This window comes from Pseudophryne corroboree, chromosome 7 (assembly GCF_028390025.1).
Source record: "Pseudophryne corroboree isolate aPseCor3 chromosome 7, aPseCor3.hap2, whole genome shotgun sequence".
Classification (NCBI taxonomy): domain Eukaryota; kingdom Metazoa; phylum Chordata; class Amphibia; order Anura; family Myobatrachidae; genus Pseudophryne; species Pseudophryne corroboree.
The window spans coordinates 209,656,173-209,675,044 of NC_086450.1; the positions used below are offsets into that span (position 1 = coordinate 209,656,173).

Consider the following 18,872-nt stretch of genomic DNA (forward strand, 5'->3'; position numbering starts at 1 on the left):
CAGGGCTCTCATCCACAATCCACCACTGACTATTTGTGGGTGATAGCCAATCGTAATGTCTCTGACTCAGCTGCTACTGTGTAGCATTGTGCTGGTGGGGATGAGAAGGTGGTAGGACACCAGTGAGTTGAAGGGCTTGATTCAATTCAGAGCGTATTGAATAGGGGATGCATTCAATATCCCAGCAGTCGGGATGCCAGCGCCGGTATACTGACACCTATTCTCCCACTTGGGGTGTCCACGACACCCCAAGTGGGAGAATAGGTGTCGCAGCGAGCCCACAAGGGACTCTTTTGCGCTCACCCCGCTGCCGGCATCCCGCTGGTATATCGATACCAACTAATTGAATAGCACTGGGACGGAGATCTTGGAGCTATTTAATTCAGCATTCTATTATGTCAGTGAATGACATTCTCGCAATTTAATCATAGTGTTTAGTCGTATCATTCTCTGACTTATGTACCTGATGCAAAGCTGTTTCTGGCATGCTAAGGGCAGAAAACAGCCTGGTAGTTTTCTGCCCGTAGCGTGCCTCAAATGGTAGTAGTTTTGTTGGAATTCTGCTTGCACTCCAGGAGGGGGGCGAGAAGAAATCCTCTAGTCAAGCATCACATCCAGTGGTGCAAGTATGCGGGTACGCTCAGGTACGGAGTACCCTTAAGACTTTGGCAGCGGGTACGCAGTACCACCTGCCACACACTTTGCCATTGCCACAATTATAAGTGCCACAAAGCAACAAGACCATGGTGCTTGGCAGCATGACTGCTCCTCCCACTTTGTCCGGATTACTGGGAGTACGACAGTGGCTGTATTTTCCTATTATAATGGAGGCATTACTATATATTGTTATTAAATTGGGGGCATTACTATATATTTCTATTATACTGGCGGCATCACTATATATTTCTATTATACTGGAGGCATTACTATATATTTTTAGCCTTGCCTCCAGAATCCCCCCAAAAAGGGTCTGTGTCATGTGGCCACTCCGCTAGTGTCATGTAGCCACTCCCACTAGCAGCATGTGGCTACGCCCCATCACAACACATGACCACGCCCATTTTTCCATCACTCAGTACCCATAAGAAAACATTTCTACTTGCACCACTGATCAAATCTCAGTGAATTGAATAGCTCAGGGAGCTCCTTTCCCAGCGCTTTTCAATTTGCGCTGAACTGAATTGAGCCCAAAGGCGCAGTTTGATGAGACCCTGGCTGCTGCAGGTAAATAACACTTGTCATAAAGTAAATAAACACAACAGAAAGGGTTGGTTCTAAATTGAAGTTTGGTAGTTGGTGGCATGGTTAATACGGGAACGATCCCGCTGGCCTAGCTCCTCCCCCTGGCGTCATAGGTCCTTTAGGCCACTTGGATCTAGCATCTACTATGGCTATCTATTAATTACGTGCACAGACGGCGTGCCTTGCGCATGACACATGAGTGAGCACACGGGAGAGTCAGATACGGAAGCCAGACAAAAAACGAGAACATGCGCACGCGCACAGAGCGTTATATAAGCCACGCCCCTTGCGCTGATTGGCTAGTGTCTGACGTTTGGGCCAGAATTGGGCGTTCCCTTTGACAGTGATGGGGCACCGACTGGAGTAGTAGCCAATCACCTACGGGCTTGAGCGGCCATGTCCGCTTCCATGATGCCTGTTAGGTTTTGGGGGCTGTAAGGAGCTGCCATCATCTTCTGTTGTACCGGTTTGGGGGTAAATCAGGCGCCCGGCGGGGTCCTGCTCTCTCGGTGTCATGGGTAAAAAGGACAAGACAGACAGAGGTATGAGATGGCACATACCGGCATCATCCCAGCAGCATCCTGGGCTCACCCTTAGTATAGACCTATTGACACGCTCCACAGCTTCCTACTGCCACTAGTAGTTCCACGGCCAGAGGCTGACCTGAGACGCTGGGGCTTGTAGTTCCACACTAGAGTATGGTATTTGATGTTTGGGGGTTGTAGTTTCACATAGGGACTGAACGGCGGTGCTGGTAGCTTGCAGTCCCACATTAGGTACTAACGTGATGCTGGGACTACTAGTTCTTCACCTGATGATGGCATATAATGCTGGGTTAGTAGTTCCCCACATGAGGCTTGCATGTGTTGCTGGGACTTGTGGTTCCTCACTGGAGTATGCATTTCTGCAAGGTATTGTGTGGCACTGTGCATTGAGTCATCAGGCTATGTATGTTTGTGTCTTGTGTGTGATCTGTCCTGTGCTGGGGTTAAACACCTGTTTGATACACTGTTGTATGTAGGTGGATTAAAGTTCAAATGTTCATCTAAGTATTACGGAGCAGATATCTTTGGTCTGATGTAATACAGGTGGGCGATTGGGACCAAAAGTACTTGACAATTTGTTCTGATTCTGGCCCAATTTCTTCACTACAGACAAGAAAAAATCCAAGAAGCGTCACTATGATGATGAGGAAGATGATGAAGATGATTTACCGGGTACCGACCAGGAAGCCATGCCTTCTGCTGCAGGAAAGCAGGTGGATGAAGGCGGCACTAAGCATGATGAATACGGCGCCAAGGATTATAGACCTCAAATGCTTCTGAAAGGAGACCATTCATCCCGTCCGCTTTGGGTAGTAGGTATCCTGCATTAGTGTAACCCTTCCCTTTGCTTGCTATGTCCATACTGTGTAGAAAATATATAATTTATGAGAAAACATAGATAAGCTGGCAGCACTTGGTAGGCTCAAAGAGCGTATACCTAGATTGGCTGGGTCCCTACGAAATATTCCACACATGATGTCTCAATTTTCTTTGGTTCATGCTCCGTGCCAAGTGACCTGATCTGCCTTTTCTGCACTCCTCTACTGAATGGTATTGAAATAGATAAAACACCTAGATTCCATACGTTTGACAGTACTGTACATGTGGAGTGGATGGAATAATAAAGTTTCGCTTACGTCCTAGAAGATGCTGGGGTCCACATTAGTGCCATGGGGTGTAGATGGGTCTACTAGGAGCCACTGGCACTTTAAGAGTTTGAGAGTGTGGGCTGGCTCCCCCCTCTATGCCCCTCCTATCAGACTCTGTTTAGAAAATGTGCCCGGAGGAGCCGGTCACAGCTAGGGAAGCTCTCCAGAGTTTCTCTAGTAAAAGTTTTTTTTAGAGTTTATTATTTTACAGGGAAGCTGCTGGCAACAACCTCCCTGCTTCGTGGGACTAAAGGGGGGAGTAGTGTCCGCCTTGAGGGGTCTGAGCCACTATCTCCGCTGACAGGACACTGAGCTCCTGAGGGGATCGAAGGTTCGCCACCACAGGGTATCACTCACCCCAGCAGCATGCCGCCACCCCCTTACAGAGCCAGAAGACTTCAGTGGCGAGTTAGTCACCGCCCCCCCTGGTAAGCGGGGAGCCGGTGTGAAGATGGCGGCAACATGGTAGGGAGCGCAGCGTTACATGGTGCGGCGCTGTGAGGGGCGCCCTGAGTCAGCACCTACACTGTCCAGCAAGCCTATCAGGGTCCCAGGATCGCTGCCAGCACAATTCCTCAGGCCAGTATAAACTACAGGAGAGCGGGAAGCAACGCCATGAGAGGGGGCGGAGCTTCTCAGAGCGGACCCAGCAGCGTTCAGCACCATCTTCCTGCCTGCAGAAGCGCTGACAGGGAGAACTGTCCCTCCAAGTCAACTCCAGCTATCTTGTACGGTACCAGGGGGTTGTAGAAAGGAGGGGGAGGCTGTGTAAAGTCTGTGTAGTCTATTAAGGTACACCGACAGCGCTGGTAGTTTCATTAGTTCTACCTTTAAAAAGCGCTGTGTGTGGGTTGGCTTCAATCTCTGTGTCTCTCTGTGGGATACTTGGGGGGGAAACTGTGTCTGACCTTTCCCAGTGTGTGTGTGTGTGTAGGTGTTTACTATCTCACATAGCCAGGTCTAGGGACTCTGTGTCATATGCTGCAGAAGATGTTTCCTCTTAGGAGGGATCCATTCCATGTACACAGGATTGTAATTCTTTGTCTCAGATCCCTAATGTTGAAGCTAATACTGAGACTGAAACTCAGGTGTTGAAGAAGTCTATGGTAGTTTGGTCAGGCTCTGTCCCTATTCCTGCAAAATCCCCTAGCATGTTCCCACAGAAACGTGCACTTGCCCAAATTATGCAAGATGACACGGATACCGATTCTGATACTTTAGACGCTGATGGGGACGTGCTGAGGGGGGCGACATCCCTTACAAAGGGGGTGCAGCTCATGATTGAGGCCATTAGAGATGTGTTAAACATTAATGACACTACACCTGAACAGGCTGAGGAGGCTTACTTCACTGATAATAAGAAAGCCCTGCTAACCTTTCCCGCGTCTAAAGAATTAAACGCTATTTCTCTTACATCCTAGAGGATGCTGGGGACTCCGTAAGGACCATGGGGTATAGACGGGCTCTGCAGGAGACATGGGCACTCTAAAGACTTTAGAATGGGTGTGCACTGGCTCCTCCCTCTATGCCCCTCCTCCAGACCTCAGTTAGAGCCTGTGCCCAGAGGAGACTGGGTGCGCTGCAGGGGAGCTCTCCTGAGTTTCTCTGAAAAATACTTTTGTTAGGTTTTTTATTTTCAGGGAGCGCTGCTGGCAACAGGCTCCCTGCATCGTGGGACTGAGGGGAGAGAAGCAGACCTACTTAAATGATAGGCTCTGCTTCTTAGGCTACTGGACACCATTAGCTCCAGAGGGTCGTAACGCAGGTCTCACCCTCCCCGTTCGTCCCGGAGCCGCGCCGCCGTCCTCCTCACAGAGCCGGAAGATAGAAGCCGGGTGAGTATTAAGAAGAAAAGAAGACTTCAAAGGCGGCAGAAGACTTCAGATCTTCACTGAGGTAACGCTGCGCGCCATTGCTCCCACACATACACACACAGCGGGCACTGTAAGGGTGCAGGGCGCAGGGGGGGCGCCCTGGGCAGCAATATTAACCTCAAGGGACACTGGCATATAGGTAGATACTGCGGAGGCGGTATATTAAAAAAAACCCCGCCAGTATAAATAATTTGAGCGGGACCGAAGCCCACCGCTGAGGGTGCGGAGCTTGATCCTCCAGCACTAACCAGCGCCATTTTCTCCACAGCACACTGCAGAGAAGCTGGCTCCCCGGACTCTCCCCTGCTGAACACGGTGACAGAGGGCAAAAAAGAGGTGGGGGGGCACATTTAAATGGCGCAGTGAGTGTAATTGTATATATTTATATAAAAGCGCTGTACTAACTGGGATTTTATTCCAGTGTCCGGTGGCGCTGGGTGTGTGCTGGCATACTCTCTCTCTGTCTCTCCAAAGGGCCTTATTGGGGGACTGTCTCCATTTAGATATATCCCTGAGTGTGTGGGGGTGTCGGTACGTGTGTGTCGGCATGTCTGAAGCGGAAGGCTCATCTAAGGAGGAGGTGGAGCAGATGATTGTGGTGTCTCCGTCGGCAACACCGACACATGATTGGTTGGATATGTGGAATGTTTTAAATGCAAATGTGTCTTTATTACATAAGAGATTGGACAAAGCAGAGTCCAGGGATAAAACAGGGTGTCAATCCATGGCTTTGGCTGTATCACAGGGCCCTTCAGGTTCTCATAAACGTCCCCTGCCCCAAGTAGCAGACACTGATACCGACACGGATTCTGACTCCAGTGTCGACTACGATGATGCGAGGTTACACCCAAGGGTGGCCAAAAGTATTCATTATATGATTATTGCAATAAAATATGTTTTGCATATCACAGATGACCCCTCTGTCCCTGACACGAGGATATGCATGTTTAAGGAAAAGAAACCTGAGGTAACCTTTCCCCCATCTCATGAGCTGAATGAGTTATTTGAAAAAGCTTGGGAAACTCCAGACAAGAAACTGCAGATTCCCAAGAGAATTCGTATGGCGTATCCTTTCCCTGCACAGGACGGTTACGGTGGGAATCCTCGCCCAAGGTGGACAAGGATTTAATGCGCTTGTCCAAAAAGGTGGCGCTACCGTCCCCAGACATGGCGGCCCTCAAGGATCCTGCTGATCGCAGACAGAAGACTACCTTGAAATCAATTTATACACATGGGTGCCTTGCTCAGACCGGCAATAGTGTTGGCTTGGGTTTGTAGCGCTGTAGCAGCTTGGGCAGATACCTTGTCAGCTGACATTGATACCCTAGATAGGGATACCATTTTATTGACCTTAGGTCACATTAAAGACACAGTCTTATATATGAGGGACGCTCAGAGAGACGTTGGCTTGCTAGGTTCGAGAGCCAACGCCATGGCGATTTCTGCTAGGCGAGCCCTGTGGACCCGCCAATGGACGGGTGATGCCGACTCAAAGAGGCATATGGAAGTTTTGCCTTACAAGGGTGAGGTTTTATTTGGGGAAGGTCTCGCGGACCTGGTTTCCACAGCTACCGCGGGTAAATCTACTTTCTCGAACGTCCTTGAGGATGCTGGGACTCCGTAAGGACCATGGGGAATAGAGGGGCTCCGCAGGAGATAGGGCACTTTAAGAAAGCTTTGGATTCTGGGTGAGCACTGGCTCCTCCCTCTATGACCCTCCTCCAGACCTCAGTTTTACACTGTGCCCAGAGCAAGATGGGTGCACTGCAGAGAGCTCTCCAGAGTTCTCTGCCTGAAAGCATTTTTGTTTGGATTTTTCTTTCTACTTTTTACTACTTTTTCACAGGGAGCACTGCTGGCAACAGGCTCCCTGCATCGAGGGACTGAGGAGAGAGGAGCAGACCTTCTTGTCAAAGATAGGCTCTGCTTCCTCGGCTACTGGACACCATTAGCTCCAGAGGGGGTGAACGCAGGTTCTTACTGGGGGTCCACCCCCGGAGCCGCGCCGCCGTTCTCCTCACAGAGCCAAAAGTACAGAAGTCAGAAGACGTCTCAGGCGGCAGAAGCCTTCAGCTTCACTGAGGTGTAACGCACAGCACTGCAGCTGTGCGTCATTGCTCCCATACACCTCACACACTCCGGTCACTGTAAGGGTGCAGGAGGGGGGGGGGGGGGGGGGCCCTAGGCAGCAATATAAACCTCTCATGGCAAAAAGACTATATACATGTACAGGTGGGCTCTGTACATGTATATAAAAGAGCCCCCGCCATATTTTCCTAAGTTTGAGCGGGACAGAAGCCCGCCGCCGAGGGGGCGGGGCTTCTCCCTCAGCACTCACCAGCGCCATTTTTTCTCCACAGCACTGCTGAGAGGAAGCTCCCCGGACTCTCCCCTGCTTACACACGGTGAAAGGGTGCTTAAAAGAGAGGGGGGGGGCACATAATTGGCAGTTTACATATTACACAGCGCTGCTGGGGAAAAACATTTTGTGTTGGTCTCCAGGGTTGTTGCGCTGGGGTGTGTGCTGGCATACTCTCTCTCTCTGTCTCTCCAAAGGGCCTTGACAGGGATACTGTCTTCAGAAAAGGGGTTCCCTGTGTGTGTGAAGTGTCTGTACGCGTGTGTCGACATGTTTGACGAGGAAGGCTCGCTTACTGTGGAGGGGGAGTGTTTGAATGTCAGGTCGCCGTCGGCAACGCCGACACCGGAATGGGTGGATATGCTGAATGTCTTGAATGCAAATATCAATCTATTGCATAAAAGGTTAGACAAGGCAGAAGCTAGGGATCAGTCAAATACCCAGTCCATGCCTGTCCCTGTGGCGCCAGGCCCGTCGGGGTCTCAGAAGCGCACCATATCCCAGATCGATGACACAGATTCTGACTCTAGTGTCGACTATGAAGATGCAAAATTACAGCCGGAGGTGGCAAAAGGTATTCGGTACATGATTATGGCCATTAAAGAGGTTTTGCATATTACTGAGGAACCCCCTGTCCCTGACACGAGGGTACACATGTATAAAGAGAAAAAGCCTGAAGTCACTTTTCCATCATCATTTGAGTTAAGTGAATTGTGCGAAAAGGCTTGGGACGCGCCAGCTAGGAGACAACTAGTTCCCAAAAGGATTCTTATGGCGTATCCTTTTCCACAAACGGATAAGATACGCTGGGAATCTTCACCAAAAGTGGACAAGGCGCTGACACGCTTGTCCAAAAAGGTAGCACTGCCTTCTCAGGATATGGCTTCCCTCAAGGAACCGGCCGATCGCATGCAGGAAATTACCTTGAAGCACATTTACACTCACTCCGGTACTATTGCTAGACCGGCTATGGCGTCGGCCTGGGTTTGTAGTGCAGTTGTGGCATGGGCAGATTCCTTATCTACGGAGATTGACACTTTAGATAGGGATGCCATTCAAATGACCATAGAGCATATCAGAGATGCTGCCTTGTATATGAGAGATGCTCAGAGAGACATTTGTTTATTAAGCTCCAGAATAAATGCTATGTCTATTTCTGCTAGGCGACTCCTGTGGACCCGGCAGTGGACGGGGGATGCCGATTCTAAGCGGCACATGGAGTCCTTGCCGTACAAGGGGGAGGAGTTGTTTGGAGACGGCCTCTCGGACCTTGTCTCTACGGCTGGTAAGTCGTATTTCTTACCTTATGTCCCCGCGCAGCATACTAAGAAGGCACCTCATTATCAAATGCAGTCCTTTCGTTCCAATAAAAACAAGAAGGTGCGGGGATCGTCCTTTGTTACCAGAGGAAAAGGCAGGGGAAAGAAGCTGCACACAGCTAGTTCCCAAGAGCAGAAGTCCTCCCCTGCGTCTGCAAAGTCCACCGCATGACGCTGGGGCTTCCCGGGGGAGGCAGATCTGGTGGGGGCTCGTCTTCGGTTTTTCAGCCACGCCTAGGTTCAATCGCAGGTGGATCCCTGGGCAATAGAGATTGTTGCTCAGGGATACAGGCTAGAATTCGAAGACTTGCCTCCTCGCCGGTTTTTCAAATCGGCTCTGCCGACTTCCCCATCAGAGAGGGAGTCAGTGTTGACAGCAATCCAAAAATTGTATGTTCAACAGGTGATTGTCACAGTTCCTCATCTCCAGCAGGGCGAGGGATATTATTCAACCCTGTTTGTGGTCCCGAAACCGGACGGTTCGGTCAGGCCCATTTTAAACCTGAAATCTCTGAACTTGTACTTGAAAAGGTTCAAGTTCAAAATGGAATCACTCCGGGCGGTCATCGCCAGCCTGGAGGGGGGGACTGGATGGTGTCCCTGGACATAAAGGATGCATACCTTCATGTTCCAATATTCCCCCCCCTCATCAGGCATTCCTGAGATTTGCAGTGCAGGACTGTCCCTACCAATTTCAGACGTTGCCGTTTGGGCTTTCCACGGCCCCGAGGATTTTCACCAAGGTAATGGCGGAAATGATGGTGCTCCTGCGCAGGCAGGGGGTCACAATTATCCCATACTTGGACGATCTCCTAATAAAGGCGAGATCTCGGGAGAAGTTGCTGGACAGCGTGTCTCTGTCCATGAAGACGTTGCAGCTACACGGCTGGATTCTCAATATACCGAAGTCCCAGCTAGTTCCTACAACGCGTCTGACCTTTCTGGGCCTGATCCTAGACACAGACCAGAAAAAGGTTTTTCTTCCGATCGAAAAGGTTCAGGAACTCATGACCATGGTCAGGAACCTATTGAAACCAAAGAAGGTTTCAGTGCATCAGTGCACGTGGGTCCTGGGGAAGATGGTGGCTTCATACGAGGCCATCCCTTTCGGCAGATTCCATGCAAAGACTTTTCAATGGGACCTCTTGGACAAGTGGTCCGGGTCCCATTTACAAATGCATCAAAGGATCACCCTGTCTCCCAGGACCAGGGTATCTCTCCTGTGGTGGCTGAACAGTGCTCACCTTCTAGAGGGTCGCAGGTTCGGCATTCAGGACTGGGTCCTGGTAACCACGGACGCAAGCCTCCGAGGCTGGGGAGCAGTGGCACTGGGAAGAAATTTCCAAGGTCTCTGGTCAAGCCTGGAGACTTGTCTACACATCAACGTCCTGGAGTTGAGGGCCATATACAACGCCCTGCGTCAAGCGGAGAACTTACTTCGGAGAAGACCGGTTCTGATTCAGTCTGACAATGTCACGGCAGTGGCTCATATAAACCGCCAAAGCGGAACAAGTTGCAGAGTGGCCATGGCAGAAGCGACCAGGATTCTACGCTGGGCGGAAGGCCATGTAAGCGCGCTGTCAGCGGTGTTCATCCCGGGGGTGGACAACTGGGAGGCGGACTTCCTCAGCAGGCAGGACCTGCATCCGGGGGAGTGGGGACTTCATCAAGAAGTCTTTGCACAGATCGCGGATCGGTGGGGCCTGCCTCAAATAGACATGATGGCGTCCCGTCTCAACAAAAAGCTAAAGCGGTATTGCGCCAGGTCAAGGGACCCTCAGGCGGTAGCGGTAGACGCTCTGGTGACACCTTGGGTGTTCAGATCGGTCTATGTGTTTCCTCCTCTTCCTCTCATACCCAAGGTGGTGAGAATTGTAAGAATAAGCAGGGTCAGAACAATCCTCATTGTTCCAGATTGGCCACGGAGGACTTGGTATCCGTAACTACAAGAGTTGTTCACAGAAGAACCGTGGCCTCTTCCTCTAAGGCAGGACCTGCTGCAGCAGGGGCTCTGTCTGTTCCAAGACTTACCGCGGCTGCGTTTGACGGCATGGCGGTTGAATTAGCCTCTCTTCCTGAGGTACAGACTTTTGTGAAGGGGGTGCTGCATATTCAGCCTCCCTTTGTGCCTCCGGTAACGCCTTGGGATCTTAACGTGGTGTTACGTTTCCTCAAGTCACCTTGGTTTGAACCACTTAAAACTGTGGAGTTGAAATACCTCACGTGGAAAGTGGTCATGTTGTTGGCGTTAGCTTCGGCGAGACGTGTTTCAGAATTGGCGGCTTTATCGCATAAAAGCCCATACTTGGTTTTTCATGTGGATAGGGCAGAGTTGAGGACTCGTCCTCACTTTCTGCCAAAAGTGGTCTCATCTTTTCATGTGAACCAACCTATTGTCGTGCCTGTGGCTACAAGGGACTTGGAGGATTATGAGTCCCTGGATGTAGTCAGGGCTTTGAAGATTTGTGACCAGAGCGGCTCGGATCAGGAAGACTGAAGCTTTGTTTGTTCTGTATGCGGCCAACAAGGTTGGCGCCCCTGCTTCAAAGCAGACTATTGCTCGCTGGATCTGTAACACGATTCAGCAGGCGCATTATACGGCAGGATTGCAGTTACCGAAATCGGTTAAGGCCCACTCCACTAGGAAAGTGGGCTCTTCTTGGGCGGCTGCCCGAGGGGTCTCGGCATTACAGTTGTGCCGAGCAGCTACTTGGTTGGGGACAAACACCTTTGCAAAGTTCTATAAGTTTGATACCCTGGCTGAGGAGGACCTCCTGTTTGCTCAATCGGTGCTGCAGAGTCATCCGCACTCTCCCGCCCGTTTGGAAGCTTTGGTATAATCCCCATGGTCCTTACGGAGTCCCAGCATCCTCAAGGACGTTAGAGAAAATAAGATTTTACTTACCGGTAAATCTATTTCTCGTAGTCCGTAGAGGATGCTGGGCGCCCGTCCCAAGTGCGGACTTCTTCTGCAAGACTTGTATATAGTTATTGCTTACATAAGGGTTATGTTATAGTTTTCGGTGATACCGTGGCTGTGTTGTTGTTCATACTGTTAACTGGGTAAGTTTGTCACAAGTTATACGGTGTGATTGGTGTGGCTGGTATGAATCTCGCCCTTAGATTTACAAAAATCCTTCCTCATACTGTCCATCTCCTCTGGGCACAGTTTCCCTAACTGAGGTCTGGAGGAGAGTCATAGAGGGAGGAGCCAGTGCACACCCAGAATCCAAAGCTTTCTTAAAGTGCCCTATCTCCTGCGGAGCCCGTCTATTCTCCATGGTCCTTACGGAGTCCCAGCATCCTCTACGGACTACGAGAAATAGATTTACCGGTAAGTAAAATCTTACTTTTTTACCTTATGTTCCCCCACAGCAAAAGAAAACACCACAATATCAGATGCAGTCCTTTCGGTCGCATAAGTCCAGAAGAGGTCGGGGCTCTTTCTTCCTCGCCAGAGGTAAGGGTAGAGGGAAAAGAATGCCTGCTACGGCTAGTTCCCAGGAGCAGAAGTTTTCCCCGGCTTCTACTAAATCCACCACATGACGCTGGGGCTCCACTGAGGGAGTCCGCCCCAGTGGGGGCACGTCTTCGACTCTTCAGCCACGTCTGGGTTCAATCAGACGTGGATCCTTGGGCGATGGAAATTGTATCCCAAGGATACAAGCTGGAATTCGAAGAGGTGCCTCTGCGCCGATTTTTCAAATCGGCTTTACAGGCGTCTCCCCCAGAGAGGGAGATAGTTTTAGCTGCAATTCAAAAGCTGTATCAACAGCAAGTGATTGTCAAGGTTCCCCTAGTTCAACAGGGGAAGGGGTACTATTCAACCCTATTTGTGGTTCCGAAACCGGATGGCTCAGTCAGAACCATTCTAAATCTAAAATCCCTAAACCTGTACTTGAAAAAGTTAAAATTCAAGATGAAATCGCTCCGTGCGGTTATCTCAAGCCTGGAAGGGGGGGATTTTATGGGGTCACTAGACATAAAGGATGCATACCTTCATGTCCCCATATATCCTCCTCATCAGGCGCACCTGAGATTCGCTGTACAGGACTGTCCTTACCAGTTTCAGATGTTGCCGTTTGGGCTTTCCACGGCCCCGAGGATTTTCACCAAGGTAATGGCGGAAATGATGGTGCTCCTGCGCAGGCAGGGAGTCACCATTATCCCGTACTTGGACGATCTCCTGATAAAAGCGAGATCTAGAGATCAGTTGCTGAAAATTGTGTCTCTCTCTCCCTGAGAGTGCTGCAGCAACAAGGCTGGATTCTAAATCTACCAAAGTCACAGTTAGTTCCAACGACTCGGCTATCTTTCTTAGGCATGATTCTGGACACGGAAGAAAAGAGGGTTTTTCTCCCGATGGAAAAAGCCCAGGAACTCCAGAACATGGTCAGAGACCTGTTAAGACTGAAAAGGGTGTCGGTCCATCAATGCACTCGTGTACTGGGAAAGATGGTGGCGACCTACGAGGCCATCCCCTTCGGCATATTTCATGCAAGGACATTTCAGTGGGACCTTCTGGACAAGTGGTCCGGGTCTCATCTTCAAATACATCAGAAAATAAGCCTGTCCCCCAGGGCCAGGGTGTCTCTCCTGTGGTGGCTGCAGAGTGCTCACCTTCCAGAGGGTTGCAGGTTCGGCATTTAAGACTGGGTTCTGGTGACCATGGACGCGAGCCTCCGAGGATGGGGAGCAGTCACACAAGGAAGAAATTTTCAGGGAACATGGTCAAGCCAGGAGGCTTGTCTACACATCAACATACTGGAATTAAGGGACATGTACAACGGCCTACGACAAGCTGAGAATCTTCTTCACGACCTACCGGTTCTGATTCAATCAGACAACGTCGCAGCCGTGGCTCATGTAAACCGCCAAGGCGGGACAAGGAGCAGAGTGGCAATGGCGGAAGCCACAAGGATTCTGCGCTGGGCGGAAAATCACGTAAGCGCTCTGTCAGCAGTCTTCATTCCGGGAGTGGACAACTGGGAAGCAGACCTCCTCAGTAGAAACGATCTCCATCCAGGAGAGTGGGGTCTTCATCAAGAAGTTTTTGCAGAGATAACAAGTCTTTGGGGACTTCCTCAAATAGACATGATGGCGTCACGCCTCAACAAGAAGCTTCGGAGGTATTGTGCCAGGTCAAGGGACCCTCAGGCAGTAGCGGTAGACGCCCTGGTGACACCATGGGTGTTTCAGTCGGTCTATGTATTCCCTCCTCTCCCTCGCATCTCCAAAATATTGAGAATCATAAGTAGAAAAAGAGTGCAGACAATACTCGTTGTTCCAGATTGGCCTCGAAGGGCCTGGTATTTAGATCTTCAGGAGATGCTCACAGAAGATCCATGGCCTCTTCCTCTCAGGGAGGACCTGTTGCAGCAGGGGCCCTGCGTGTTCCAAGACTTACCGCGGTTACGTTTGATGGCATGGCGGTTGAACACCGAATCCTAGCTGGGAAAGGTATTCCGGAGGAAGTCATCCCTACTCTGATAAGGGCTAGGAAGTAGGTGACGGCGAAACATTATCACCGTATCTGGAGGAAGTATGTTTCTTGGTGTGAAGCCAAGAATGCTCCTACGGAAGATTTCCACCTGGGCCGTTTTCTCCACTTTCTGCAGACAGGAGTGGATATGGGCCTGAAGTTAGGGCCGAAATCTGTACCTTAATGGAGCCTATCCATATTCTTTCAGAAGGAATTGGCTTCTCTTCCAGAAGTCCAGACTTTTGTAAAGGGAGTGCTGCACATCCAGCCTCCTTTTGTGCCCCCAGTGGCACCATGGGACCTTAACGTGGTGTTACAGTTCCTTAAGTCACACTGGTTTGAACCTCTTCAAACAGTTGAGTTGAAATTTCTCACTTGGAAGGTGGTCATGTTGTTGGCCTTGGCATCTGCGAGGCGGGTGTCCGAATTGGCGGCTTTGTCTCACAAAAGCCCCTACCTGATTTTCCATGTGGCTAGAGCAGAGTTGAGGACTCGTCCTCAATTTCTTCCTAAGGTGGTTTCATTGTTTCATATGAACCAACCTATTGTGGTGCCTGTGGCTACGGGGGACTTGGAGGATTCCAAGTCTCTTGATGTAGTCAGGGCCTTAAAAGTTTATGTAGCCAGGACGGCTCGAGGTAGGAAAACAGAGGCACTGTTTGTTTTGTATGCTGCCAACAAGATTGGCGCCCCTGCTTCTAAGCAGACTATTGCCCGCTGGATCAGTAACACGATTCAGCAGGCTCATTCTACGCTGGATTGCCGGTACCTAATTCGGTAAAGGCCCATTCCACTAGGAAGGTGGGCTCTTTTTGGACGGTTGCCCGAGTTGTCTAGGCATTGCAACTTTGCCGAGCGGCTACTTGGTCGGGTTCAAACACTTTTGCTAAATTCTACAAGTTTGATACCTTGGCTGAGGAGGACCTCATGTTTGCTCAATCGGTGCTGCAGAGTCATCCGCACTCTCCCGCCCGGTCTGGAGCTTTGGTATAATCCCCATGGTCCTTACGGAGTCCCCAGCATCCTTTAGGACGTAAGAGAAAATAAGATTTTAAACCTACCGGTAAATCTTTTTCTCCTAGTCCGTAGAGGATGCTGGGCGCCCGTCCCAGTGCGGACTAAATTCTGCAAGACTTGTATATAGTTATTACTTACATAAGGGTTATGTTACAGTTTTAATCAGTCTCGGGCTGATGCTGTTTTGTTTCATACTGTTCACTGGTTCGTATGTTCCAAGTTGTACGGTGTGGATGGTGTGGGCTGGTGTGTATCTTGCCCTTAGATTAACAAAAATCATTTACTCGTACTGTCCGTCTTCTCTGGGCACAGTTCTCTAACTGAGGTCTGGAGGAGGGGCATAGAGGGAGGAGCCAGTGCACACCCATTCTAAAGTCTTTAGAGTGCCCATGTCTCCTGCGGAGCCCGTCTATACCCGATGGTCCTTACGGAGTCCCCAGCATCCTCTACGGACTAGGAGAAAAAGATTTACCGGTAGGTTAAAAATCTTATTATTTAAAAAATCTTGGGAATACCTGGAGAAAAAATCCAGATCCCAAAAAGAGTTCTGGTTGCTTTTCCCTTCCCTGATGAAGATAGGAAAAAATGGGAAAAACCACCAATTGTTGACACATCTGTCTCCAGACTGTCTAAAATGGTGGTTTTACCTGTCCCTTGTTCTACCGCGTTGAAAGAACCGGCTGATCATAAGATTGACACTACGCTCAAATCCATATACACTGCTTCAGGAGTGCCCTTAAGGCCCACTATTGCCTGTGCATGGATTTCTAAAGCCATAGTAAAGTGGTCAGGCACATTACTAGAGGATTTGGATGCAATGGATAGAAGTGACATTGAGTTGTTTTTACGTAACATACAGGATTCTGCGGGGTTCATGGTGGAATCCATAAAAGACCTGGGTACGCTGACTGCACGGATATCCTCCATGTCTGTATCAGCTTGCAGGGGACTCTGGCTACGCCAGTGGTCTGCAGAAGCGGAATCCAGGAGAAGTGTGGAGAACCTACCCTACACAGGTCAAGCTCTATTTGGGGAAGCGTTGGATGCGTGGATTTCCATGGCAACCGCGGGTAAGTCACCTTTCCTTCCCTCTGCTACTCCTTCTACAAAGAAACCGTTTCTTAAGCTATGCAGCAGTCCTTTCGGACCGTTAAGACAAAAAAGCCCAAGCCTTCTACCACTTTCTTTAGAGGTGGTCGGACAAAATCCAAAAAGCCTGCACATGCAGGCTCCCAGGACCAGAGACCTGCTTCTTGTTCCTCAAAATCCTCAGCATGACGGTGGACCTCAAAGCCTGGAGGACTGGCTGGTGGGTGCGAGACGTAGACGTTTCAGCCACATCTGGGTGTCATCCGGCCTGGATCCCTGGGTACAGGATATTGTGCCCTAGGGGTACAGACTGGAGTTTCATAAACTCCCGCCTCACCGATTCTTCAAATCAGGCTTGCCAGCTTTGCTGACAGACAGGGCTATCCTACAGGAAGCCATCCTAAAATTGGTAAAATCACAGGTCATTGTTCCAGTTCCCCCTCATATGCAAAACAAGGGTTATTATTCAAACCTTTTTCGTGGTACCGAAACCGGATGGTTCGGTCAGACCAATTTGAACTTGAAACGTTTAACCATTACCTGAGGGTGTTCAAATTCAAAATGGAGTCTCTCAGAGCAGTGATTTCATGTCTGGAGGAGGGAGAGTTTCTGGTATCCCTGGATATCAAGGCTGCGTACCTCCACATTACGATTTGGCCGCCTCACCAGACTTATCTCAGATTTGCACTGTTGGACAGTCACTATCAATTCCAGGCCCTACCATTCAACCTCTCCACAGCACCGAGGGTGTTCACCAAGGTGATGGCAGAGATGATGGTTCTCCTCCGCAAACAGGGGGTGAACATAATCCCATATCTGGACGATCTGCTGATAATGGCATCGTCCAGGGAGAGGTTGTTGCAGTCTATTGTTCTAACGACTTATCTGCTCAGGGAACACGGTTGGATCCTGATTTTTCCATAATCACATTTGGAGCCGACCAGGAGGTTGTCTTTTCTGGGAATGATCCTCAACACAGAAGTGCAGAGGGTGTGTCTTCCGGGGGAAAAAGCGTTGGTGATACAAACAATGATCCGGGATGTCCTGAAGCCAGCCCGGGTTTCCGTTCATCAGTGTATTCGCCTTCTGGGGAAGATGGTAGCCTCTTACGAGGCTCTACAGTACGGAAGGTTTCATGCTCGGCCCTTCCAACTGGATCTCCTGGACAAGTGGTCAGGATCTCATCTACACATGTATCAGAGAATACATCTGTCGCCAAAAGCCAGGATTTCACTCCTCTGGTGGCTACGACTACCTCACCTTCTGGAGGGCCACAGGTCCGGGATTCAGGACTGGGTCCTTCTAACCACGGATGCAAGTCTTCGGGGCTGGGGCGCAGTCACTCAGGGGGAAACCTTCCAAGGAAGGTGGTCAAGCCTAGAATCCAGCCAACCAATAAACATTCTGGAACTAAGAGCCGTCTACAACGGTCTTCTCCAAGCGGCCCGTCTTCTGCGAGATCGAGCCATTCCAGTGCAGTCGGACGATGTAATGCCAGTGGCTTACATAAACCGACAGGGTGGCACAAAGAGCAGAGCTGCAATGTCTGGGCAGAAAAACACGCGTTGGCACTGTCAGCAATCTTCATTCCGGGAGTAGACAACTGGGAATCAGACTTCCCCAGCAGACACGATCTCCATCCAGGAGAGTGGGGACTCCATCCAGAGGTGTTCACGGAGGTAACAGATCTTTGGGGTGTACCTCAAATAGACATGATGGTCTCTCGTCTCAACAAGAAGCTTCGGCGGTATTGTTCCAGGCTGAGGGACCCGCAAGCCGTGGTGGTGGATGCCCTAGTGACTCCGTGGGTGTTCCAGTCGGTGTACGTGTTTCCTCCACTTCCACTCATTCAAAGAGTTCTAAAACTCCTAAAGAGAACAAGAGTTCAGGCGATCCTCATTGCTCCGGACTGGCCAAGAAGGGCTTGGTACGCGGATCTTCTGGATCTACTGCTAGAAGAGCCGAGGCCTCTTCCTCTTCGGGAGGACCTGCTGCAGCAGCGGCCGTTTGATTATCAAGACTTACCGCGGCTACGTTTCACGGCATGGAGGTTGAACGCCAGATATTAGCTCGGAATGGCATTCCGAACAGGGTTATTCCTACCCTGATACAGGCTAGGAAAGGAATAACGTCTAAACATTACCATCGTATTTGGAAAAAGTATGTCTCTTTGTGTGAGTCCAAGAAGTTTCCTACGGTGGAGTTTCAATTGGGCCGGTTTCTCCTTTTCCTGCAAGCAGGTGTGGATATGGGCCTGAGGTTTGGATCTGTAAAGGTCCAGATTTCGGCCCTATCCATTTTCTTCCAGAACAGTTGGCTTCCCTCCCGGAGGTTCAAACCTTTTTGAAAGGGGTTCTACACATCCAGCCTCCCTTTGTGCCGCCTACGGCACCATGGGTTCTTAACGTGGTGCTGCAGTTTCTCCAATCGGATTGGTTCGAGCCTCTACAGGAGGTTGAGGTCAAGTTTCTCATATGGAAGGCTGTAAATTTGTTGGCCTTCGCTTCTGCTAGACGTGTGTCAGAGCTGAGGACTTTGTCTTGTAAGAGCCCCTACTTGTTCTTCCATGTAGATAGAGCTGAGCTCCAGACACGTCAGCAGTTCCTTTCCGAAGGTTGTGTCGGCATTTCATATCAACCAACCTAATGTGGTGCCAGTTGCTACTGACTCCTCAATTTCATCAAAGTCCTTGGATGTTGTAAGGTCGCTGAAACTCTGTGAAGATGACTACTTGTCACAGAAAATCGAACTCTGTTTGTCCTGTATGATCCCAAGTAACTTGGGTGTCCTGCTTCTA

The 18,872-nt window shown here is 50.1% G+C and overlaps 1 protein-coding gene across 1 annotated transcript in view; it reads left to right on the forward strand.

Annotated features, from left to right (window-relative positions):
* Positions 1-1,557: 1,557 nt before the first annotated feature.
* Positions 1,558-18,872, forward strand: part of ERCC3 (ERCC excision repair 3, TFIIH core complex helicase subunit) — a 106,185-nt gene continuing 88,870 nt past the window's right edge. Inside the window, exons 1-2 of the mRNA XM_063933968.1 lie at positions 1,558-1,784; positions 2,397-2,599. Coding sequence (XP_063790038.1) covers positions 1,757-1,784; positions 2,397-2,599 — 231 coding nt within the window. The 5' untranslated portion in view covers positions 1,558-1,756. The remainder of the gene's footprint in view (positions 1,785-2,396; positions 2,600-18,872) is intronic.